The sequence below is a fragment of the Agelaius phoeniceus genome, chromosome 21 (genome assembly GCF_051311805.1).
Source record: "Agelaius phoeniceus isolate bAgePho1 chromosome 21, bAgePho1.hap1, whole genome shotgun sequence".
Taxonomy (NCBI): domain Eukaryota; kingdom Metazoa; phylum Chordata; class Aves; order Passeriformes; family Icteridae; genus Agelaius; species Agelaius phoeniceus.
The window spans coordinates 8,219,730-8,246,144 of NC_135285.1; the positions used below are offsets into that span (position 1 = coordinate 8,219,730).

At 48.3% G+C, this 26,415-nt stretch overlaps 1 protein-coding gene across 7 annotated transcripts in view; it reads right to left on the reverse strand.

The window, feature by feature from the left end:
* VAV2 (vav guanine nucleotide exchange factor 2) overlaps positions 1-23,822 on the reverse strand; it is a 120,524-nt gene extending 96,702 nt beyond the window's left edge. For 5 of the 7 annotated variants that reach the window (XM_054646551.2, XM_054646552.2, XM_077189313.1 and 2 more), the window contains exon 1: positions 23,110-23,822. In XM_054646551.2, coding sequence (XP_054502526.1) covers positions 23,110-23,313 — 204 coding nt within the window. In that variant the 5' untranslated portion in view covers positions 23,314-23,822. The remainder of the gene's footprint in view (positions 1-23,109) is intronic. The other 2 variants (XM_077189312.1, XM_077189311.1) reach the window with 1 other exon arrangement.
* Positions 23,823-26,415: the final 2,593 nt, after the last annotated feature.

Genomic DNA, 26,415 nt, shown 5'->3' on the forward strand with positions numbered 1-26,415 from the left:
AGCAAAAGCAGGTGGGCAAAGTGGATCTTTTAGGATATTTCTAAAAGATCTGAAGAGCCAATCCAGAAATAACAAAAGTTTCTGGCAAAAGCAGATGGGCAAAATTGATTGTTTAGGATATCTCTAAGAGACCTGAAGAGCCAATTCTAGGAATAACAAAGAGTTTCTGGCAAAAGCAGGTGGGCACAGCCCCTCTCTGACAGCCCTGGTGTCCAGCAGCTCCTGGGGGATGAATGGCAAGGCAGGGAAGAGAGGCTTTGCACCCCTGAGTGTGGGCAGGCCACCAAGGATCATGCAGAGGAGAAACCCAGAAACTTCCAGGGTTCATCATTTGCCCCAGCAAATCCATCCAAGGTGGTTCCTTTGGGCTTTCTCCCAGAAGCCAGGAATCTCAGAGTGCTGCATGCCAGATGTGGGTGTCTCCACTGCAGACTGATAAATCCAGGCTGGGTTTGCCTGAGCAATGAAATCTGGGGCTGCAGAAAGCCTGGGAGCAGCAGGGTTTGGAGGCATTGCTCAACCTGCCCACACCTGGCATCCTGAATGAAGAGTTCCCTTCTACACTCCTCAAACCCAGCCTCTTTCTCTTATTGCTGGAGGAAACACAGCTCCTTCAGGAGAAATCAATTTAAAAAGGGGGGGGGGGGGGGGGGGGGAAAGGAAAAAAAGAATAAAGCAAGAGATGTTTTAGCTCACAGTATTGCTGTGATTCCCAACCTTGTGTTTGCCTCACCCAGGATCACACTTCACCCCCGAAAAACACGACCACAGATAAGAGATGGGACATGTGAAAAACAAACCCTGCTGGGAGCTGATGAAGAAATGAGATAACTCCATGCGTGGGAAGGCTCCTGCAGAGAAAACTCCAAGCATTTGGGCCAGCCCAAAGCTCTGAGAGAGGACTTGACCTGAACCATGACAATTAAATTACAACAGAGCACTCAGCTGCTCTTGAGGAAAGGCAGGAATTGCGTAAGCCCAGCTTGGGTTACACTGCAGGGCTGCTCTTCCAGGGAGCTTTCCAGGCAGGAATTGCCCTCCTGCTCCTCAGGCTGGCCCAGGGAACGGGACCCTGATGAACTCTGGACAGGACAGGGATGAGAAAAGCTCTGGTGCAGCTCTCAGATGAGTCAAGAGCAGCCAAGCCAGCAAATGGAGCCTTGTCACGTCAAGCACGGGGTGCAGCCTGCAAGCCTGGGCTCATGCAAGACATTCCCACAACTCATTTTTGTCTCTTCAAAACCAAGCTGCCCTGAAAAAGTGGTGAAGAGCCAAGCTCTGAAAGTTTTGTGAGCCACAGGGTGGGATTGGAGGGTGTCTGCAGCAGAGGACTGCAGTGTCATTCATGCAAAGTTGTCAAAACAGACAAATAATAATCAAACATGCAAGCTGAATTAAGAATCTTTATGTATCAGTTATAGAGGAGTCCCACATGAGTAGATTTTAAATATTCATTGCTATCTGGAAGGTCCCTGCCCATAGCTCCAATGAGGTTTATGGTCCCTTCCATAAAATCTGTGATTTTTATGATCCCCAAACACCCCTGAGCTAAGATTAGCCAGAGGAACATCCTCATTTCAGGGGCCTCACTGCAGACTCTGCTTTCGTAAAGCACCTCAAGAAATCTGATTTTAGAAATTCTGCCATCAGACCAACAGCATGCAATCCTTCCAACATCCAAAAGACTCTTCTGGGAAGAGCTTGTATGGCTGCCATGGCATTATTCATCCATGGTGGGGAAAATTCAATTTTTCTGCACACAGTCACGCTGTGGGGTGACTCCTTTCCAATTAGCCTCACTTCACTCTCACAAAGCCTCCAAAATTACAGCCAAATGTGGCTTTTCCCTCAGTGCAAGAAGCGCCAGGGTACCTGCCAGGAGACAGAACAAACAAACTCCTGCCACATTCATCCCACAGAGCCCAAGCAGAGCATCACCCACAGGGAAATCACCCCTGCAAAGCAAACTCTCAGCCAAGGAAAACATTCACAACTCACAGCTTTTACCTTTGAAATGGGTGATGGAGGAAATAAAAGCCTGGGAAAACAGCAAATGTCTGTTGTGGTCTATCATTTTCTCTGAAAAACCCCTTTGCTAGGATTTCTCCTCCTGGGAAGCTGAGGAGCCTCACAATATTTATCTCCTTGCTTCTCCTGTGTTTTGCTGCTCTGGAATGTGGTGGGAGATTGTTTATCCAGAAGGTGTTTGGATCATTCAAGGTTTGATTGGTTTAATGTGAATTGTTTTAACTTAATGACCAATCACCATCAGCTGTGTCAGCACTCTGGAAAGAGTCACGAGTTCTGATTATCATTCTTTGTAACCTTCTGTCTGTATCCTTTCTCTATTCTTTAGTATAGTTTTAGTATAGCATAATATAATATAATATAATATAATATAATATAATATAATATAATATAATATAATATAATATAATATAATATAATATAATATATCAATAACATATAATAAATATAATCACATATTAAATATATGTTAATGTATTTATATCCTTTCTCTATTCTTTAGTATAGTTTTAGTATAGCATAATATATAATATAATATAATATAATATAATATAATATAATATATCAATAACATATCATATCATATCATATCATATCATATATCAATAACATAATATAATATAATATAATATAATATATCAATAACATATAATAAATATAATAACATATTAAATAATGTTAATGTATTTATATGCAATATAAATATAATATATTTTTATATAAATATAATAACATATTAATATCATATCATAATAAATTAGCCTTCTAAGAACATAAGAGTCAGAGTCATCAATTCCTCTTTCATCCTGGGGACCTCAGCAGATCCCACAGTGCTGAGATTTGCAGAGCTCTGTGCACCAGACGAGACCTGGAGGGGAGAGTTCAGCCCCCAGAGCAGCAGAGAGCAGCCCACGCCAGGTGACACAGTGACACCAGGGCTGGGTGACACCTCCTGGGCTGCCAGGCACCCCCAGAGCCCTGCTGAACACCAGGCCAGCGGGTCTGGAGAGAAACGGCCCCCAAATGTCACCCCAGGGGCCGGGGTGGCATTTTTAGAAGCAGACAACAAATTCTCAGAACATTTCACTTAATGGCAGCAGGTAATGATGCTGAAAGACACCCCCCAGCTCCTGCCTAGAGAAGGAATTAAAACCACGACACTCCACACGTTCTGGAGAACTGGTGCAGACCTGCACACGAAATCAAGCTGCATTTTCACAAGTCTGAGCCCAAAATGTGCTTTTGGACAGGTCCCTGGGTGCTGGTGGCTGCACAGCAGGGCTCTGCTCTGCCAGCAGCTCCTCGGGGCACAGCTGAGGCTGGCTCCAGCAGCTCAGCACCTTCCTCACCCAAAAAAAGCACCAGAAATGGGGTTCTGGGGTGCCCCTGGGCCAACCAACCTGTGCACTGCTGCTCCAACGTGAAACAACTCTCCTGGAGCACAGCACCTGCTGGGGAGGGAGCAGCCACTGTCCAGAGCTGCTCTGAGCCTCCTGGGTGATGGGGAGAGCTGAGCACTCAATTTCTGAATTTCCAGCTCTGGGCAGCAGCAGGAGCTGAGGCAGAGGCTGGCAGAGCTGGGCAGAGCAGCCTGGGGTGGCTGCCTGTGCCTGGGGACAGAGGATGGACAGACAGACAGCCCTGGGGGTCACTCAGGGCTTCTTGCTCTCCTCAGCTTTAAATAATGAATGGTTTTGTGGCATTTCAGTATAGGAAGAAGCAGTGCTGGCAACAGGAAGGGATTTTGGTCACGTTCACATTTAAACCAAGGGTGGGATGAACCCCCTGCACTGCACCTTCCCCCCAGGAACAGGAAAATACCAGAGTTTGAAATGCTGAACCCACAGCTGGGTACTCAGAACTCCCCTGGCAGCAGGAAAAGCCCCCCATCAGTCTCTACCAGCTCCAGAAAGCTTCAGAGCACATCCCAAAATCCCATCTGCCCTAAATACATCAACCCCAAACCCATCTTGTGTCCCAGGGAAGGAAAACCCACCCACAAGCACAAACACCCATTTTTCTTTCCACCTAAAGCACTCGTGCTGCCCTGGGCAATTTGCATTCAGGGTTTCAGTTCCTCTCCTTGCAGCACTGCAAGGAAATTAATTAACTGAAGAGTAACTGTGAGTATCACAGAGCTTGGGAGGCCCAGACAGGAAATCTGAAGGTTAACCATCATCTCTAATGTAGGCACCAGATAAAAATCAGAATGAACTTTGATCAAGGGGAGGATGAAGAGGCCACTGGCATTACTGTGATGTTGGTTGGTTGGGTTTCTTTTTTTTTAAAGATTTTAAGATTAGAGGCTGTATTTTATCTGTAAGATTTCAATTAAGCATTCTCAGCCCTCGTGGAGGAAAGGGAGAGGTTTAATTCCTTACTAGAGAGTATCAAGCATCATTGCAATCACTGTGACATCAGTGAAAACCAGGTGAGAAGCACAAGAGCCATCACTCCTCAATCCTGGCGCTGTATTTGGAAGGAAACTCCAATTTGGAAGGATGCTCAGAGCCCCAGCAGGGGCAGGGCTGTCCTAAACCAGCCCCAGCACAGCTCAATTATCCCAACTCACATCACAGCAACAAAACAGGCAACAAAAAGGAAATCACCCCCCATTTACGAGTCATTTTTTTGTAAGGGTGGAATTGAATGAGAGACTCCAGCCAGAACTGAGTCTGGTTCTGGGAAGTTTCCTAAAGCATCAAGAGATTTTTTACCACCATGAATTAAAGATCTTTCTGCAGTGAGCAGTGCTTAAATTTTGGCCACAGACTCCAAACCTCCCTGGCTTTGGGCAAAACCCTGTCCCTGACCTCTCCTGGATTAAGACAAGGGCAGCTTCATTTCTGCCCAATTTATTTCAATCTCTCCTTGAGAATGTGACTATTTTACCTTATCTGGAAGATTTTTTATTTTCCCCTCCCTTGCCAAGCTCCAGAGGTAAAATTTACTGCCCCAGCAATGCAGAACAGTTCCTGCTCCCCATGATGAAAACAGGCTACAGAAAATTAATCTGCTGGCTACTTAATTTGTAAAGCTGCTTAAAAAGGTCAGGTCCCCAGCTCATAAAAACCACCCCTGAGAACAGATCCCAGCGATTACGGGAAACAAGGCTCTGGATATTTCTATGAATTAATGCTTGGGGAGGATAACAAGATAACAGGACCCTCTAATTTAACACCCACATCCCATTCCTGGCAGCTCCACACACTCATTTATTACAGTAACACATCAGGGGTGCACCCAAAGCTGGCACCTGGGGCTAGAGGGGGTTGGAAATCCTCCCAAAATGCTTTGACTGAACAGTTTCCAGATCTGGCTTTGTATTTCTGTAAGGCAAGTTCTCCTTTCTGAGCCAGGCTAACAGGGGCTAAACACACACAAGCAGAGAAATATTTTTATCGTTTTTATCATTTTTTTTCCTCTGCTAAAAATAAGGAAGAACATTATTTTGTGTTTGGGGGGGGGGGGCTATACTTTTTCAAACTAGGCTTTGGGAAATTATTCCATGGGAAGTTGCATGTTGGGGATTAATCACAAATATTTGTGTAATTCTGCACTGATTTATACTCTCTTAAGCAGGAAAACTCCACTGGAAAATCTCCCTGTGGGAGACACAGTGGGAATATCCAGGTTGGCTGTCTGGGAATTCCTGCATGGAATTGGGTCCTGTCAAAGCCAGCCATTCCCCAGGACATCATTTCCTCTGGAACAACCTGCTCCAGTGCAAGGTGTCCCTGCCCTGGGGCACTGCACGAGCACCCAGGTCCCTTCCAACCCAAACCAGTCTGGGATGCCATGGATTTAATGAGGAATTTCCCAGCCAGACAGGAGCAGCTCCAACAGACAGTGCACAAGCAAAGCAGGCTGTTAATTGGGATATCTCAAATAAACTCTGGTAGCAGGGTAATTGCATTTGCAGAGCGTTAGGGAAGGTTGGGTTGCTTTTTGCTGTGCCAGGCTAATTAATTTGGTACAATTTGAGGATGCAGATAAGGCCCCAGGGACGTGTTGGGCTGGACCATTTCATGCTGAGCTTCAGCCAGAGGGGTGAAGAGGGGAACTGGCAGCAGCATCTGATTCCTTCTCAGCAGCTCCACTCCATCTCCTTCCAAAGCCACCCACTCTGCTGGACTGGGCTGAGAATTGTCTGGACAGGAAAGGACAACATTTGGAGCTTAATGGGAGAGGATCAATAAGTCTAAAACAGGCAGCAGCCCTAAAAAAGCTCACTGACCCACGAATTAAAGTGACTTTACTGACACAGTTAAGACACTATCAACACCCAGTCAAAGGCAAACTCTTCATTTCCCCTTTTTCTTTTTTTTTTCTTTTTGTTTCTGGCAGCATCCCTGCTTTAATTTCCTAAGTACCACCCAACTGAAGTTAATTTTTAGTACAGCTGCATGTATGACTTCCTTCTGCTTTAAATTATCCCTTCTCTTAGCAACTGCCTCCACCAACACACACACAGAGAGTGGAACTCAGGGAGGGATTTTTTAAGCCCAGAATTAAGGTGTGAGAACAAGCACCAAGGTTTTTGTCAGACTTGTGTACACTCAGCTCTGAGCAGGAGCTATTAAAAAGCCTGGTTTAGGAGCCAGCAAAATGCATTTAAAAAGCCATCCAGCAAACATTAAGGCAGGTCTGGCTCCTGTGGAAATGGCTGTGGCACACATTAGGCCGAGCTGTTAGGAATAAATTGTTCCTCTGCATAATGCAATGGAGACCATGCAAAGAGGGGAAGATGAAGGCTCCACAGTATTTTACAGGGCTATAAACAGCCAGGGAAATAAAACATCTCTCCTAAGGTGTAGCTTCCAATGCAAAAAGCTCTTATTCAAAGCAGAGCTGCCTCCAGCTCCGTGGGGGAAAAGCTCTCCAGCTGCTGAGTGCCTCGGGGAGGGGAGCAAAAATAACATGTCATGTAAAGTCATCGTGACCTGTCACTTCTGCTCACACTCAGGGAGCAGATGGAGCCTTTTCCTGGAGCACACTCCACCAGGAACAGCCTTCCCAGGCCAGGCCTGGGGCAGGGACCAACATCTGCCTGCTGCAGCTCTGGCAAGGGCTCCAGGGAGGAGAGGCTGAGGGAGCCAAGCGCTGCTCCCAGCCCTGGGGTGGGGATTGGAGCCTCCAGGGAACAAAGCTGCTCCACCTCTGGCTTTGGGGCAGCACAGGTAGAGCTCCAAAGGGTGCTGGCAGCCCCTGGGGGCTGTTCCCAGATCCCAAATCTCTGAGTTCTGTGAGCCCAGCACTCACACTCACACTCCTGATCCACCACTGCCCAGCCTGGCAGCAGGGACCAAAGGGATTTCATGGAATTTTTAATCCTCCTCCACTCCCAAATATCTCCTCCCACCCCAGGAAACTTTCCTCACACTGCACTGAATAATGCAAGGAACATCCTGTAAAAGTGATGCAACGGTCTGAAACACAACTGCAGTTTTGGTTTCCTGCCATGTCAGCTCTCCCCTGGTAAGGAGCTGCTGGGCTCACTCAGACACTCAACTTTTGAACTTTTGTCCCTCCTCCAGCACATGGAATGAGCTCCCAGCTGCTCTGTGCCCAGCAACAAGGGGATCCCAAACTACTCAACAACAAAAAAACCCCAGATTTTATAAAGATGTTGTGATTTGCAGGCTTGCTCCAAAAACTCAGAAATCAGCTCCAAGGTCCCAGGGGGTTTTCAGCTGGGCACAAATGTGGATGCAGCTATTTGGGGTTTTTTTGGAGGTGTCTTTGATGGGGGGTGTGCAAAGAAAGTCATTTCAAGCCCAGATAAACCCAGCTGGGAAAGGTTCAGCATTCCCCACAGAGTTCTTTCTCCAGGGCAGCCCAGGGTCAAGCCCAGCTCTGAATGCTCGGGGAGGAACTCCAGGGTTGCACAAGCACCAGGATGGAATCCTCCTTCCCAAACTCCAGGCACATCCCAGAGCCTGACAGCAGCACCACTCCCAAAACGAGCCCAAATTCCCAGGGAAACAGCATCCAGGCAGGAGGGATGGTCACACAGCACCTCCAAACTTCTGCCTGTGCCTTGGACCCTTCATCCCTCCACAAGGAGCTCCAAGGTCTCACAGCAGGTCAGTGTGACCCCAAAAACTGCTCCCAAACCCTCTGGAGGGTTGGGAAATGCAGCTCAGCTCCCTTCCAGCCTCTCTGCAGGCTGGGAGGTTTGGGGGTGCCCCTGGGCAGCCTGGGGAAGGGACAGCACCCAGGGAATGCTGTGGAGGGCACAGACTGTCCCACAGCTCTCCAAACTTCTGGAGCTGCAAAAGGATCCAAAAGGAGCTGCTGGGACTCAGCACCACCCCAGGAGGAGGACGAGGAGGGGAGGAAGAATTCACACTTCTGTCCCCTTCCCTTCACACAGCCAGGCACCAACAGGCACAGCTATAACCCAGAAATAACCCAGCAATAACCCAGCAGCTGAGCCCTTCCCGACAAAAACAAATTCTGGATTACAAAATCCAGCCCAGCTGTCTCTCCCCAAGCCCCAGCAGGGCAGAGGGACAACAAATCACCCTGGCCAAGGGTTCTGCTCAGGCACAATGAGATCTGGGTGCTCTGCATTCCCAGATTATCTCTGGGATAACCTCAGCCCAGGACCAGCAGCTCTGCTTGCAAAGGGCCTGGTACCAAGTGGGGCCTGGTACCAAGTGGGGCCTGGTGCCAAGTGGGGCCTGGTACCAATGGGGCCTGGTACCAAGTGGGGCCTGGTACCCAGTGGGGCCTGGCACCAAGTGGGGCCTGGTACCAATGGGGCCTGGCACCAAGTGGGGCCTGGCACCAAGTGGGGCCTGGTGCCAAGTGGGGCCTGGTGCCAAGTGGGGCCTGGTACCAATGGGGCCTGGCACCAAGTGGGGCCTGGTACCCAGTGGGGCCTGGTACCCAGTGGGGCCTGGTGCCAAGTGGGGCCTGGTACCAAGCGGGGCCTGGACCTGGGAATCCACGAGTAACACAAAAATAATCCAAGAAGCAACGCAAATAACCCAAAGCAGTGCAAACAGTAACAGGTAAGTGGCTTTTTTGGGCACTCACATCCACTGCTGAGGAGGATTCCTAAAGAACCAGGGTGTGGGAGCAGCCCACAGCTTTCCCCAGCTGCCTTAAACCCACACAACTGTGAAAATCCAGCAGTTGTCTGGTTTTGGTTTTTTTCCCAGAGAAGTTCTGCAGAATTTTTTCAGGAATAACAATGCCAGAACACCCAGGGACGGGCATGAGCCCATCACCCTGGGATTATTGGTTCTCCTGGGATTCCAGGGAGCACAACACGAGGAGAGCAGGGTGGGAGGCTGAAAATCCATTTCAGATCCGCAGACACTGGAAATGTCAAAGCCCAGAGACCTGAGCCAGCCCTGGGTGGGATGAGCAGCCAGTGCCAGGAGGATTTTTGTCCAATTTTTGAATAAAACCCTCAGTGGGTGGAGGGAGGAGAAGCTGCACGTTGATCCTTCAGCACTCCAAGCCCGGCTGCTGACGTGCCAGAGACAAACCCAAGCAGTTATTAAAGCACCTGGAGCACAGACAAGTTAAATATCTCTTTTTGGGAGCAGCAGAGGCAGGTAATGACAGCCCTGCTCAGCTGAATAACAGGTTTCTATAGAGCCACAGCACTCCTGACACCCTGGCTGTGTCACACAGCATCCTCACACCCTCACACTGCTGTTGGAAGAGCTGCCTCTCAAAAATAAAGCTCTAAATCAGAGGGGAAAAAAAAAAAAAGGCAACAATAACAACAACAAAAAAAAAACCAACCCAAAAACAAAAAGCCAAACCAACCAACCAAACAAAAACACCCAAAAAATAAAAAAAAAAAACAACTCTAAATCAGAGGGGGAAAAAACCCCAACAACAACCAAAAAAACACCCAAAAAACCAAAGAAACCCCTCTAAATCAGAGAGAAAAAAACCCAACCAAAAAAAAAAAACCCAAAAAAACCCAAACAAAAATCCAAACTAGAAAACAAAACCAAAAAAACCTAACCAAAAAAAACCCTCTAAATCAGAGGGAAAAAAACCCCAACAACAACAGAAACCCCAAAAAACAACAACAAAAAAAACCCTAAAAAACACCAAAAAACCAAGAAAAAATACCCCAAACTAAATCAAAATAATTAAAAAAAAACCAAAAAACCAAACAAACCAAACAAGATTTGAGCAGTTCTGCATCTGCTCAGAGAAAAAGGGATTTTCCTGTGAAGAGACCCTGGAAAATTTGGTGGCTACAGGGGATTATTCCTTCCCTCTGCCCCATCCCAGGGGGTTCAGCATCCCTGCACACACAGAGCCACATCTTTGGCAATTCCTCTCTGCCCCTCTGGATTTACTGAAGTTTTACTCTGACTCCTTTCATTCACATCCAGGCAAATCAGGTGTTTAAGATGGTTTAAACACATAAAACAGATAATTCTGTTCACTCAGTTCTTGCTGGTGGAGCCCAAAGCTGAACATGGCTTGGCTTCAGTTTAATTTTTGTATTATTCTACAAGGAGGGGAATCCCTCCAGAATCCAGAATCTCACCAATCATCACTCTTGGGTTTATAAATTTTAAAACCTGGGCATTTTAAATTCGCTTTCAAGTCTGTGAGGCTTCAGAGAGCACTTCAATCACCTTCCCCTGCATTTCCCCAAAGCAACAAAAGCAATGTTTGTCTGCCTTTCCTCAAGGAAAAATTGAAGTGTCACATCACAGGATGCCAGGAAAACACCAGGGGAGGAAGAGCCATGGAAATATTTGACCTCAGTGCTGGATCCTGACTCCTGAGGGGGATGAAGGATGGAGAGGGACCAGCACAGGGAATGCATCTGGGAAGTGCCAACACAAACCTGGTGAGCACAGCAAGGGCCAAAGTGCAAGGAAAAGAGGCTTTGATGAGCACAATGTGCAGGGATGGCACCCATTGGATCAGGTCACTGAGAGAGCAGAGTTATTCCCAGAGATATTAAATATTCCCCACACACACAGCCAGCCCAAGCCTGGGCTCATCTGGCAGATGGAGCCTTCCAAAGGAACCCAAAGCCAGCAAAAAGTACTCTTGGCTTGGGGTGAAATGACAAAACAAAGGAGACTGGAGCCTCAAATCACATCAGAGTCCCACAGCCCAGCCCCAGCCCTTCCCACTGCACAGGAACAGATTTTGCCCACGCTGCCAAAATCACCAGAACGATGAAAACTCAATGAGGCTTCATCTTCCATCAATAAATTCATTTATTTTTCTATAGAGGCTCTCCCCCAGCCCTGGCAGCTGTATGCTAATTCCCCCTCAGCACTGCATTATTATCACTTGGAACAGATGTTGCAGCCACTCCAAAATCTGGAGGTTACAAAAACTATTAACCTAAGCTGGGCTGAGGAGGGGGAACTGCTCAGCCCTGTCCTTCTGTCCTTCTGCCACTGCCCCCAGCCAGGCTTTGCTCTCCCTGCTCCAGCTCAGCACCCACAGCAACAAGGGGATCCCAAACTACTCGACAAAAACACCCCCAAATATTATAATTTTAATTACATATTTTATAATATATAATATAATGTAATGTATTATAATATATATAAGTTACATTATATATTCTATTCTATTATATAGTTCATATTCTATATGTAAATTTTATATATAAAGTTTATATAAATTTTTATATATAAAATAAAATAAATTATATTTTATATACTTATGTATTTTATATATAATATATACTTATATATAGATGCATAATATATAATTTATATCATTTAAATATAGATTTATATTTTATATATAAATTATTTTATATATATTATATTTTATAGTATTTTTATTATATGTTATATATTATATAAATTGTATTCTACATTCTATATTATGTTACATTATATTATATAATTTTATACTATCATATTGTTTTTATATTACTATATTGTGTATAATTTCTTATAAATTTCAAGAGATCAAGGGAGACTCTGTGATTTGCTCCAAAAACTCAGGGAAATCAGCTACAAGGTCCCAGGGGGTTTTCAGCTGGGCACAAATGTGGATGCAGCTATTTGGGGTTTTTTTGGAGGTGTCTTTGATGGGGGGAGTGTGCAAACAAAATCATTTCCAGCCCAGATAAACCCAAGTGGGAAAGGTTCAGCATTCCCCATGGAGTTGCTTTCTCCAGAGCAGCCCAGTGTGGCTCCTGGAGTAATTAATGCCAGAATCTATTTATGACCTTTGAATAAATTGTTCTTTTCTGAAGGGAAAGCTGTTAAACACGTTAGCAAATATAATTAAAAGGGGAAGGGGGGGGGAATGACAAAAATCTGGAATTAAATCTCTCCTAATTAGAAAATGCTTCTTGCAACAACCTGGCTAAAACCCCACTCTCAGGCAGATACTGTAGCTTCATTAAAGCCTCCTCATTACCCTTCCCGAGATAACCCAGCTGTCAATACCACGAAAATTCACTTCTAACCTTTGTCACCTCTAAGGAAAAAAAAAAAAAAAAAATTTAGGTGTTCTCCATGTGGGGAGAGCTTGGGGACATGCACCTGAACACGCAGAGGGTGGGAAATGCAGCAGGGGAGCAGCAAAGGGTTTGTCTGGGCTCTCAGCTGGCCCCAAAGGAACAGGTTTGGCTGCTCAGGGCATCTGACCACGATTTCTGCATCTCAGGTGAAGTTCTCAGCAGTGAGACACTGATTGCATCAGCTCCAGGTGGCCAAAGCTGCAGGGAGGGGCAGCAACTGAAGGTGGGAAATCCTTGGAAGTGTCCTCCCGCACCAGTGTGAGCATCCCAAACCCTGGGAGCCCAAAACTGATGGGTGAGGAAGAGCCTGAGTGAGGGATGTGGGACTCCAGGGGCTCTCCAAAATGCAGTTTGTTGGATCCATGAGTTACAGCAGGCCATGGGTGACAGAGCTGTGCCTACAGCTGCCAGCTCCAGCTGCAGGCAGGCCTGGAGACCCTGAGTTTGGGTTACAATGCATTATAGACTTTTCTTTTGGTTACAATGCATTATAGACTTCTCTTTTGGTTACAATGCATTATAGACTTTTCTTTGCTGAGCATCTCAATACAGAACGACCAATCTATACCCTAACTTTTATCTATAGCCTATCATAACTGCTATAATTACCATATTCATGTTACTGTTCTCCAATCACTAAAAGTACATCACAGTTTAAGCTAGAAGTTGTTTTTCAGTTTTCTTGCAGTGGAAAATTCTGAGACCTTTTTTCTACCTGCAGCATTTGCTGCCTTGTTTGCCTGTGCTGTCTTCCTGCTTGGTAAAAACATCTCCTTGTCTGGGGTGGGTTTATCCTTTGCTCTAAGCCATAAAAACCCCTTCTAACCAACACACCCTTTGCCTCCTTGGTTATCCAGTGAGACTGGCTCAGCAATTCTTTCCTTCTATATCAAAACTTGCTTCCATCTCTATTCCTTCATCAGACTCTACATTCAAAAATCTTTCTGCTAGGCACCCATATCTGTGAGACTTTCTTGTCAAACTTTCATCCCTCCCAAAAGATGAGGAAGGGTTAAAGTGAGGTGACAAATCTGTGATGCCACCCAGGAGCCTGCCCTGTGACCTGGAATGGGATCATTCCCATCTGGCAAGATCCCAGGTGACACTTTTAATTATTTCAGAAAGCCCTTCAAAAACTCCTCTTTTCTGCAGAATTCTTTGTGCTCAGGCAATCCCCACTCCCAAAGTCTATAATGCGTTGTAACCAAAAGAAAAGTTTACAAGGAAATTTTCTGGTTTATTTTCTGTTTAAAGCCACAATTCTCCCACAGCTGTGGGAGGAAAAGCCTTGTCTCTTTTTTTTTGTTGTTTTTTTTTTGTCTCCTCCCCTCTCCAAGGCTCACCAGTGATTTTCTTGGAAGATCACTCACATGAGAAAGTGCTTCCCATAAACACAAAATGTGCACACAAGGCTGTCCCAGTGCTGTGCACATTTCCTGTCCTGGGGCCGTGCCACTCAGCCTGGGATTTCCAGGGTTTCACACACGCCAGGTCTTAAAGAAATACGATTTTATTTACATATAAATATATTTTATAAATATATACATATATAAACTTTTATATATTTAGCTATATATAAATATATAACTATATATTTTATATCTTTATTTTACATATTTACTTCTATGTAAATAGACAAATCGTATATATTTATATATAAATTATATATATAGTTATATATATAATATCTATATAATATATTATATACATAGTTATATATAAATATATAACTATATATTTTATATATTTATTTTACATATTTGCTTATATGTAAATAGACAAATTGTATATATTTATATAACAACATATTTATAAGTAGATCCATATATAAATAAAATATAAATATAGAATAAATAATAAAATATAAATATAAGTACTATAAATAATATATAAATATATACTATATAAATTATAAAATTTATAATTTTATACTATATAAAATTATAAAATAGAATATATATAAATAAAGTATTTATATATAAATATATAGATATAAAAATATATAAAGATAGATATCTATATAAATACATATATAAAATATAGATATATAGATATAAAGTATATATATTTATATCTATATAAATAAAGTATTTATGCAAAATATTTATGTCTTTAACACACCTATCTCTAGCCCATATTTTATATATAAAACATATTTACACCATCACAGATCTATCTCCCATTCTCACTGCTTCTGCCCCAAACCCAACCTCTCAGGAGCAAGGCTCTGCTTTAGGACAAACCTGTATTGTGCATGAACCTGAGTGCTCTGAGAGCATTCCCAGCTCTGACCAACGCCAAGGAGCCAAACACATCCTGGAAAGGCAGGAACAGCTCTCAGTGTCAGGTGCTGGGCAATCCTGGAGCCAGAGCCTGCCCTGGGGTTCTCCTGCAGGGACCAGGAGCTGCCACAGCTCTGGCAGGGGCACAGGCACTGCCCTGCTCCCAGGCTGGCTGCACGTTTGTTTTCCAGGCACTGGGTGCCCCCAATTTCCATGGATTTCACAGATAATTCAGTGTTTGCGGTGCTGAACACAAATCACTCCTCCCCTTCCCCAGCCACAAACCTCCTCTGTTCCCCCTTCAGACACACCAGATGTTCCACTGAGCTGAAAACCACCATAAAACACACCAAAAGATGTCAGTGCTCCAAAAGGGCCAATTCACTGCCCCTCTGTCACTGTCACATTTTCTGAAAAATCCCTTCCCTGGGATTTCTTCTCTTAGGAAGCTGAGAAGCCTCAGAGAAAAATGAAAACAATATTATCTCCTTTGCTTCTCCTGTGTTTTGCTGCTTTGGAATGTGGTTTGGAGATTGTTTATCCAACAGGTGATTGTTTCATGTGAATTGTTTTGCCTTAATGAACAATTATGGTCAAGCTGTGTCAGGACTCCAGAAGGAGTCACGAGTTTTCATTATCATTCTTTGTAACCTTCTGTCTGTATCCTTTCTCTATTCTTTAGTATAGTTTAGTATAGCATTCAAAATATAATATAAAACATAATGTATAATATAAAACATAATATAAAACATAATATATACAATATAATATAAAATATAATATAAAATATAATATAAAATATAATAAATATAATATAATGTAAATATAAGATATAGAAAATAATATAATATAAATATAAGATATAGAAAATAATATAATATAATATAATATAATATATATTCCTTCTAAGAACATGGATTCAGATTCATCATTTCCTCCTTCATCCAGCAAATCCCACACCCCTCCATCAGTGTTCAGGCAAACGCTGCAAGAGAAAGAGCAAATTTCCTCCATGGGAACCTTTTAACCTTCCCCTTCTCCTCATTTACCTAATCCTGGAGGTTTGGGGGCAAACCAAGGCCCCAGAGGGGGCAGGCACAGGTCATGGTCCCTGCTGGGGCTCCAGGGGACAGCCCAGAGAGGCAGAAAGCTCTCCCAGGCTCCCATCCCAGGGAGCCAAAGCAGCTCCATCACCTGCAGCACAGCCTGGGCGAGGGCACCGTGAGATGGGAGATGTTCCCCAGGCCCAGCAAGGCTGGAAAACCCAATCCTGAAAAGGCCAGGGAATAAAAATCTGATTTTCTGGTGGGTCTGTACCACAGGAGTGCAGGGACTGCAGAACAGTCAGGATATGAGTCAGGCTGGGGGCTGTCCAGGGAGGCAGAGGAGGCTCCTGCAGCTGAATCCTGGCTGTCCAGCCAGGGTTACAAAACAGGAACAGATTCCACATTGCCTGCTCAGAGCAAAGGGTGCTGGGCAGAGCAGGGACAAGGGGCAGGCACATCCTCTGTCCTGGGGCAGGAAGGGCTGGCAGCTCTCAAACAGCTGCTCAGGGACTGCAGGGAAATGTCCAGAAAGCCTCCAAAGAGATCCAAAGAGGTGCCCAGGAATTTATTCTGCAGGACTGGTTAGACCAGGCTGGGGAATCTGATGGCCAAACATGATCTGCAGTGACCCTCCTGAGGAGAGCTGGGTTTTTCAGAGCCTCCACAGAGCAGCAAGCTGCATCCACACCTGTTATTTTCACAATTCCTTCTGCAGTGGAGCCCTTGTGGCTGTAGGTAGAGCACAAACACCCCCTGACCCAGGAGGGGGGGACTCAGCCCAATCACCCATCAGAGACAGAAACCCCAAAAAAGCCTTTCTGAGCTAAACCTTGCTGTTAATTCAGACTAAACTCCAGGCCTGGGCTAGTCCAGGATCTCAGACAAACTCCCAGAAGCACAAAATGTGCAGGGAAAAAAGCAAATCCCAGGCACAGGGCTCAGCAGCCACACAGCTACAAAGGCCAGGGATGGGGATGAGACACCAGGAGAGCAGCACAGATTCGTTCAATATACAAATTTCTGTGCTCTATTTGCAGCCAGGAGGGAGAGCCCAGCCCTGTCTGTCCACCCCAGCCCTGCCTCTCCATCCCACTCAGGGTCAGTCTGAAGCAACATTTCTGTCCCTGCCAAAATTCAGGTCCCTTCTGGCTCCAGATGAGCTTAAGGAAAAGGGTCTGGGGGCTCCCACACCCACAGAATTTGGGGTGCTGGGTCCCATCCCAGCAGGCTGAGGTGGGGATGCTCAGCCCTCCCACACAATCCACCCCAAAATCCCTCATTTCCCCAATTCCTCACCCAGCCCCAGCAGCTGGGCAGTGCCAAAAATCCCCCTGCTCCTCTCTGGAGGGACCCAGCCCCCAGGCACCCCCTGCTCCTGGACAGGAGGCAGCTTCCAGTCCCAGCTTGAAAAAAAATCACCAAATTGCCTTTTATTTTCTTTTTTTTTTTTGGCTTTGTGTTTTTAAAGGCATCCATTCATTCAAGAGCCTGTTGCTGGTAGGTGTTTAATGCAGGTATTTAGCTCTCATCCATCATTCAAGAGCGTGGAGAGGGAAAAAAAAAAAATAAAAGTTTTCACTGCTTTTCAGGCTGCTTGGCACAGCTCACAGCATCCATCCAGCACCCTCCACCTTCTCCTGCCCCACCAGGATATTTAATATTGATGAGCCTTCAGCTGCAGGTTCAGTTTGGATCCTCCAAGCTCAGAGGGTCACAAAGAGGCTCCCAGAAGGGTTCAGGGCTCTGAGTGGGGCTGGGCAGGAAGAGTGGCAGCAGCTCCCGAGGCTGCCTGGACACACACAGCACCTTTTCTTCCCTTTTTTTTCCCCTTTTTTCCCTTTGTGAGGCTCAGCACATCCCAACGGGAAGTCAGTGAGACACAGTAAACAGGGATATGCAACCAGGCCATTTTTCACTTTTCTTTTTTGTTTTTTTTTTTTTTGGAACAGAGCTCAGTTTCAAAAAGGCAGAGAGTAAATAAAAAGCCAGAGGAGCTGAGCAGGGTAAATCAAGAGTAGCTACACAAACCTTGCTCAAAGAACCCACCCAGCCCTGATAATATTAAATTATATTTAACTGCTATCATGACATATGGAAGCAATTACAAGCACTGCAGCTATAAACCCTTCAAGTGGCACATTAAAAACCCCAAAGCCTTGTGAATAATCACCTGCCCCAAATCCTCCAGCATCCCCCCAACCTCCCCTGTACCTGGGGGAGGCTCAGAGCCACCTGCTCCCAAGCTGGCACAGCAAAGCAGCACCTCCATCACCAATAAACCAATAAAATATATAAATATATAAAGAATTTTGGTGGCAAATGGAGAAAAAACAACAGGTAAATGTGACAGCTCAGGCAGTGTGGGGTGCAGCCATCAGTGCTGGCAGTTTTCTGCTGGTTCCCAAAGCAGAGCAGTGGGCAGCCCAGCCATCACTCCAATTAAATTTGCTGCCTCTCATCAGCCCCCAGGGCCCCAATCAAACCTCCAGGTGCTGCAGGGAGGGCTGGATTCCCTCTGGAGAGATGTCACTGTGCTCCCAAACAAGAATCTTTAATGAGCTGGCCATTACTGCTAAATTCAACTCTGAGCACCCACCAACATTCACTCTGTGGCTGCTTCACTTCCAGATCCAGGAGGTTCTGGAGCAGGAAAATGAAGATTTCTAGCAGAGACCATGAAGATTTCTAGCAGAGACCATGAAGATTTTTAGCAGAGACCGTGAAGATTTTTAGTAGAGACCATGAAGATTTTTAGCAGAGACCATGAAGATCTCTAGCAGAGACCATGAAGATTTCTAGCAGAGACCATGAAGATTTCTAGCAGAGGCCATGAAGATTTTTAGCAGAGACCGTGAAGATTTTTAGCAGAGACCATGAAGATATTTAGCAGAGACCATGAAGATTTCTAGCAGAGACCATGAAGATTTTTAGCAGAGACCATGAAGATATTTAGCAGAGACCATGAAGATTTCTAGCAGAGACCATGAACATTTTTAGCAGAGACCATGAAGATTTCTAGCAAAGACCATGAAGATTTTTAGCAGAGACCATGAAGATTTCTAGCAGAGACCATCAAGATTTTTAGCAGAGATATTTTGCCCACACCAGCCTTTGAGGGGGGACGATATCCATGGGAGTCTGGATGTTAAATCAAACCACCACAGCTTTGTTTAGGCACCAATTTTCACCTTTCTTAACCCACAGAGAGTGCAGCAGGTGCTCAGACAGCCAGGGCAGGGCAGTGGGACAGGATTTGGGGGGTTATTGCTTCTTCCTCAGTTGTTCTCCCTTGAATTAACCCATTTTCCTTCAGCTGCAGAGATTGGGAGCAAAAATGCCCTTCAGAGCATCCCCAGGAGGGATGAGACTGAAGCAGAGGAGGGACAGAGATCTGGAACTCTGCAGGAAACTCCCAGATCCCCCAGGTTTTGCTGGATAATTCCTGATCAAACCCCACACCTGCAAAGGCGTCTGGCACAGCTGATGCAGCCCCCACAATGTTTCTGCTCCAACCTGCAGCAGGCTGCCCTACCAACCTCCAAACACATCCAAGGCCCTGTCAGGAAGGATTAATTTTATCTAAGACAAATGCCAAAAAAGAAAAAAAAAAAAAAAAAAAGGGAAAATCTCATAGAACTCACAGCAGCAAATATCAACCTCACCCAAACATGCAGGTGTTTTAGTGCATATATTTTTTTATGCTGAAACAGCAGTGGAGAGTCATTTAATTTGTATTTGACCAGAGATTTAACAAAATTAAGATTCAAACCTAATTATTGATGAAAATGTAAAGCTTAAAGATCTCTGCCTCACTCACAAGAGCACACAGGGACAGAGGACTGGAATGAGGAAGGGGAATGGGGACAGGAGTGGGGTTTTGGGGTGGCTCTGGGGCAGGGAATGCAAAGCAGAGGGCTCCCACCTCTGTAAATTCCAATGTCCTTTGCACCACACTTTGGCTGGAAAATCTCCCTGAATGCCGCCCCCAGAAATCCAATCAGTTACAGACATAATGATCAATAAGCACCGAGGGCAATCACCCCCAGGCCATTCCCAGCTCTCCAGAAACAGAAAGCAAAGAGCAGGAATGAAGTTTCACTCCATCCAAACTGCCCTGGCGTCCAGTGACTCTCAGAAGAGAGCTGGGACTCAAGATTGTTTTTCCTGTTTATTTTGTTGGTCACTCTGGAAGTTCTTTGGGTCATCCCATCCTCCCAGGCACCACCAAACGGCAGATTTGGGGTCTCTGGAGCTGAGCATGAAAATAAAGCAAACTTCAGACTGCAACTAATGGGGTGATTTGCCTCATTTATTGAATTAATCATCATGTATTATGCTTAATAACTCCCTACTGCTGTGTGGCCAGCCTGGCCTCTCTGCTGCACAAGCACAGGGAGGTTTTATGAGGTTGGGGACATTTTAGGAGGACAGGGACACCAGTCCCTGCAGCCTCCCTGTGCTGCCAACACTCCAACCTCACCTCTCAGCACACCTCCAACAGCTGCAAGGAAAAACAAATCAGCACAGAAAAGGATTAAAATAATTAAAAAAAAAAATAACACACAAGTGCCTGGATCTTAAAGTGTTCCTGTGCAGAGATGTGATTTTGTGATCTCACCTCTGGCCTTTGAAACGCTGCTCACCTCGGGCAAAAAATCTGTTTTTCATTGCACACCTGCACACCTCACTTAATTCAGAGGGAAAGGTGGATGACAGAGTATTTTACTGGCTGTTTCAAGTCTAGCACAAGTGTCTTGTCCCCTGGCACTTTACCTGATTAATACCAAAATGAGCTCTCCAGTGAGGCAGACAGCTGGTTAGCCAGTCCAGCCAGCCAGGCAAAATGTGCATTTATCATCAGAAACAGCCTCTGAAGTTCCTCAGTGCACATCCCTGCCCTGTGTCTGAGCACATCACAGCTGGGTGACGAGGATGGATTCCTACACAATTCCCCTGAAACTTGGCCTGGAGACGCTGAACTGCTCCCCCAGAGCCACAGCAGGGCTGGGGCAGCCCAGGGGGCTCAGCCCCTTCCTCCCCATCACCTCAGGGCAGCACAAGTGCCTTTAACCACCCTGGGGAAAAGCCAGATTCCCAAATTCCCAGGAATTACCAAAGACATCAAATATAAAGGCTGATTCCAGAGTGGTTTGGGTCCCATCCTGGCTGAGGCACCAGCTGAGCCTCAGCAGAGCATCCACTCCCACGCCAGGTGATGCCCTGCAGTCCTGTGGGCTCAGCTCTGTGCTGACCCCCTCTAATGATCTCATTTTCAGAGACAGAGCCACCAAACCCACCCCAACCAGGCCCTCACACAGCCCCCAGAGCTGTGAGAGCAGCCAGGGGGGATAAGCAGAAAGAGATTTTATTACAGACAGCAGGGCTGGGAACTGTCCCCTCCACCCAGGCAGGGACAGCAGGAGCCTCCTGTCCAAACCTCACCCCAAACCAGCCCAGCATCACAGCTCCCACACCACCAGAGCTCGGGCTGGAAAAGCCCTCTAAGATCCAGGCCAACCTGGATTTGGTGCCAAATCTGCCACCAAACCACGTCCCCAAGTGCCACATCTTCAAACCCATCCTGAACTCCCCACAGGGCAACTACCACACCAAAATGAGCCTTGTGGGATTGCAGCATTCCCTTAAAAAAACCCCAAAACACAGTGTGCCGTTCCCAGCACGCTGTAGGAGAGCTCCAGCCCTCCCCATGCCCAGCTCCTGCACCGCAGTTTAAATTTGGCAACATCGGCCTGAGCGGAAAACAGTTTGATCAGTTCAGAGCCTGGAAAGCCAAGAGGAAATCTCCCAGCATTGTTCCACCCTGGGAAGAGGCATCAGGAACGTGTTTTTATTTACTGATTTCAGCACGGGGCTGGGGATTCCCATCCCGGTGCTTTGCAGGATGATCAAGGACATCCTCACCGCAAATCGCCCTTTGCCACCCAAAGAGGGGCTCCAAATTTAGGAGCTCCTGGCTGTCCTGAGCCACAGCAGCCACACGGGGTTGTGTCCTGCTGGGTGAAGGGGACAAACTGGAAAAAAAACAACAAACATCGTCCTGGAGGGAAAACTCCAGCGGAAAAAAGGGAGAGGGATTCACTCTCACAGCACAGGAACTGAGCTCCTGTGGGCACTGGAGGTTTATTTATCCCTGAAGGTTTCGGCGAAGTTACAGACAGAAAGTTTCCCTTCGAATTTCACCGCTAGAACCTGTTGTTCAAAAATAAAAGCCGGCGCTCTGAAATGAACTTGTCAACACAGGGGCTGCCGGCGGGCAGGGCACAAAGCCCCATTTCGTTTGTTCTGATCGATTTCACTTCCCGATTCCCATGCAAATACCCGCAGCTCAGCTTGCAAAAACACCGCCGGAGCTCTCAGACACAAAACAACCTGAGCTGAGCTGATTTTACTTCTTTTTTTTCTTCTTTTTTTTCTTTCTTTTTTTTTTTTTCAGTTTGTTTAAGCCTCCTTCCACCAAACCACCCAGGAACTGGAAACACTTCCAAGGATGGAGCCCTTTTAAAGGAGCCAAATGGGAGAGCCACGATGAGAACAGGGCAAGGGTGGAATTGGGGTCCCTGCCCTGAGCCCCCCATCCCCTCCCGCTGCAGGGATGCGGGACCGGGGCTCGGGCACTGCTCCGGCCTCGCAGAGCACCAGAGCTTCGTGTGTGTTTTCATAAATTTATTCATTTATTTTGCTTTGAGTCTTCCCAGCCAAACTTTCGTCCCGGCGCCCGCTCCTCCCGCACATCCCAGACGAGCCAGCGCCTCCATGAAAACCCCCAATAATCCCATCTCCTCCTAGCCCTGTTATTTGCTTTTGTTTCGCCACGGCTGTAAACACGAGGGGGACGTTTCCCTCCTGCCCGGGCTGTTCTCTCCCCGCCCCGGAGCCTTTCCTAGAGAGAAACCGGGGGGATAAAGCCTGGGAGGGGCTGCCGGGTGTTGGGAAAATTAATCCGCAAACATCAGAGGTTTATGTCCAAAAAGGAGACAGAAGAGTCCTTTTACTTTATTCGAATACAGGGAGAGGCTATGGGGGCATTCCCTTAGGGTCTCTCCAATTTTTATCCTAATTCCTCGGCCGCATTTCATCCGTGGGGGGTGAAACAGCCGGTCCCCATCCTCTCCTATCCCATCCCATCCCATCCCTGCATCCCACCAAGTTGTGCAGAGCAGCAGCAGCCGCATCCCGGCATCCAGGTGCTCCCGGGGGTTCCCCGCCCGGCCACCCCTCCATCCATCCACCTCTCCCCTCCTACCTGGGACATCTGCGGCCTGAAGTTGATGTCCTTGAGGTCGATGGAGCCGGGGGACAGGTTGTGCAGCAGCTGGCACAGCAGCACCCCGTCCCGCAGCGCCTGCGCCAGGTCGAACACCACGGCCGAGGGCCAGACCACCCGGTGGTTCGGGGGCAAAACTTTGCAGTCGATGAGCCAGCGCCCGCACTGCCGCCACTCCTCCATGGCCGCGCTCTGCTGGCTGCCCCGGCCTTCCTCTTCCTCCTCCTCCTCCTCAGGGGCCGCGGGCAGCCGCCCGAGGGGCCGCGGTGCTGGGCGGCTCCGCGCTACCGCCCCGCTCCATCGCCGCCCGCCGGCCCCGCCAGCATCGCTGCGCGCCGGGGCTGCGAGCGGGAGCAGCGGCAGGAGGAGGAGGAGGAGGAGGAAGAGGAGGAGGAGGAGGAAGGAGGGCGGCGCGGAGTTTTCCGGAGGAGGGCTGCCCCTGCCCCCGCTGCGGCCCCACCGCCTGGGCCGGGGTTAGGCGCGCCGCATCCTCCGGGAACAAAGCGGCGGATGGACGGACGGACGGACGGACAGGCGGGCACGGCGGGGCCGCCCCCCAGTGCAACTCCGTGGCGGTGCCCGGTGGAAACTTGCGCTGCTGAGGGAGCCCAGCTGCGCGGCCGAGCCGGGCACCGCCGTGGGGGCGAGCGCTGCTCTCCCCGCCCCCGGCACCGGGCACCGAACGGCCCCCGGCCCGCCCCGGGCAGCGGAACAGCCCCGGGCCCGCCCCCGGCACCGAGCACCGAGCGGCCCCCGGCCCGCCCCGCCGCCCCTTTGTCTGCGGGAGCCCGGGGGCGGAGGGGCTTTGCCGACGCTTTGGCTCACAGCCCACTTTTTTTTCCCCAATATTTTTCCCTTTTCCCCCCTCCCCTTCTTTATTTTTCCTGCTTTTTGTTTTGTTTTTCCTCTCCCCCTCTCTCCCTTGTATCCCTCCCTCCCTCCCGCTCCTCTCCCTGTTCCGGGAAATCCGCCCAGAGCCCCGGCGCTGCTTTGCTGTCCCCGCTGGCAGAGCCGCCACGGTGTTTTGTGGGGTCCCCTCTCCCCAGGGCTCCCCCTGTTCCCCCGGTCCTGGGGCAGGGCAGGAGCAGTACCGGGGCTCCCCCGGTGCTGGGGCAGGAGCGGTACCGGGGCTCCCCCGGTGCTGGGGCAGGAGCGGTGCCGGGGCTCCCCCAATCCCGGAGCAGGAGCGGTACCGGGGCTCCCCCGGTGCTGGGGCAGGAGCGGTACCGGGGCTCCCCCGGTGCTGGGGCAGGAGCGGTACCGGGGCTCCCCCGGTGCTGGGGCAAGAGCGGTACCGGGGCTCCCCCGGTGCTGAGGCAGGGCAGGAGCGGTACCGGGGCTCCCCCAGTCCCGGAGCAGGAGCGGTGCCGGGGCTCCCCCAATCCCGGGGCAGGAGCGGTCCGGGGCTCCCCCGGTGCTGGGGCAGGAGCGGTACCGGGGCTCCCCCGGTGCTGGGGCAGGAGCGGTGCCGGGGCTCCCCCGGTCCCCCCAGGGCTGCGGGCACGGCAGGAGCAGTGCCGGGGCCCCCCCGCCTCCCCGGGGCCGCACACGCTCGCACAGACCCCGCTTTGTCTGAGCGCTCGCTCCCGTTCGTCATCCCGTGTTTGGGTTGCAAATACTGCCGGGGAGATGTTTAACCCAAACAAGGCATCGTGTTCCTTGACTCTCAAACGGGAGGACAACTCCTATAATTAATTACCAGCGTATTTATTAAAAACCTCGACTCTCAGGCATTAACTCCTTGGCAGTAAACTCTTGAAAAATCTCCGATTTTCACCGGTGGCTTCCTTCCAAATCAGCGCGGCTTAGAACAGCCTCTTTTCAAATCTGTTCTGAGTTTTCTTCCGAGATTCTCTCCCCAGAGTTTGCCGATTAATTTCCAGCCCGGCTTTCCAGATAGGCAGAACCGGAAGCCGGGACTGGGACGAAGGGAAGCTATTAACCTGCATGTCAAACAAATGCAGCACTAATCTCTTCCAAATGGAGCCAAGCGGAGATAAAGGAGAAACAGCAACTCCACAGCCATGATCCTTCCTTTTCCACCTAGGAAGGAGGATCTCTCCGACCAACAGAAAACAATTGTTTCATATTCCAAGGAAAGTTTGGGGGTTTTTTGGTAAGAGGAATTCTTTCATGGCGAGGTGCTGGCTGTCCCTCAGTGCCGTCCAAGAGGGAGCAGCATCCACACACTCCAGTCTTGGCATCAGAGCTGTGCCCTGCCCTGGGAGTACCCAGATCTCGGCCCACACTCCCCATACCCCGAGGAGGTGCTTTCTCAGAATGATTTTCTTGATCTTTCAGCTCCTCACCAAGCGTTTCTGCCCTCCAACAGCACCCATGGGCAGGGATCACGAGGCTACTGAAGGCAGTGGAGTCGTGCCAGGGATAATTTTGGTTGACTCAGAACCAGCCTGCCATGTGAGGTCAGGTCTGTAGGTAGATGACAACAGAGGAGTTGATTGTATGTGCATAATTAAAGCTGCGAGGCACAGCTTAGCTTTTTCACTGAGTAATAAAAAGCATTCTTGGCCCCTGGACACTTGGGAGCAATCCCTGCAGCTGCAGAGCCAGGCTCTGCGTGGGAGGTGTTGGAGCAAGCACGCTCCTCGCCTACCTCTGACAACCCAAAGGGCTGATGGCAGAGATTTCTGAGAGCAGGAAAAATAAAAACAACCAAAACCTGTGCAGCCAGGCCCAGGAGGAGCTCGAATCCAGCACAAGCTGCTGAGCTGTGAGCTCCAGATTGTACAAAGTGTCCTGCAAGAGGATGAGAGGTGTGGAAAGGACCCAGGTACTGGAGGAAGGTGGGGAGGAACAAACCTCTGACCGAGTAGCACCTGGATTTCACCTCACCCATTCCCCTGCTGCCGCCTCCGTGGTTTATTGGGAAGGGTCCTGACCTAAGAGGGAGCTGGAATAAATTACAGAGGTTGGATTTTGTGCTGGAGCTGGTGCTCTCCTCTCCTGCGTCTTGGCACTGCTGGGAATGACAGCCAGGGAACCAAGGAACGACAGACAGCCAGGGAATGACAGACAGCCAGGGAATGACAGACAGCCAGGGAACGACCGACAGCCAGGGAATGTCAGCCGGGCTGACACCACCCTCTGCTGGGGAACTCTCCACTCAGACTTTGCTCCTTGCGCTTTTGTTTCAGCTCCTCACACGAGAGAAGCCCCAGAGGTGCCTGGATGAAGATGCTGCCAGAGGGAACATTTCTGTGCTTTTTCACCCCCAAATGTCTCCGTGTGTACGGACCAGGAGCCTGGCAGGAAGCCCCCATAGCT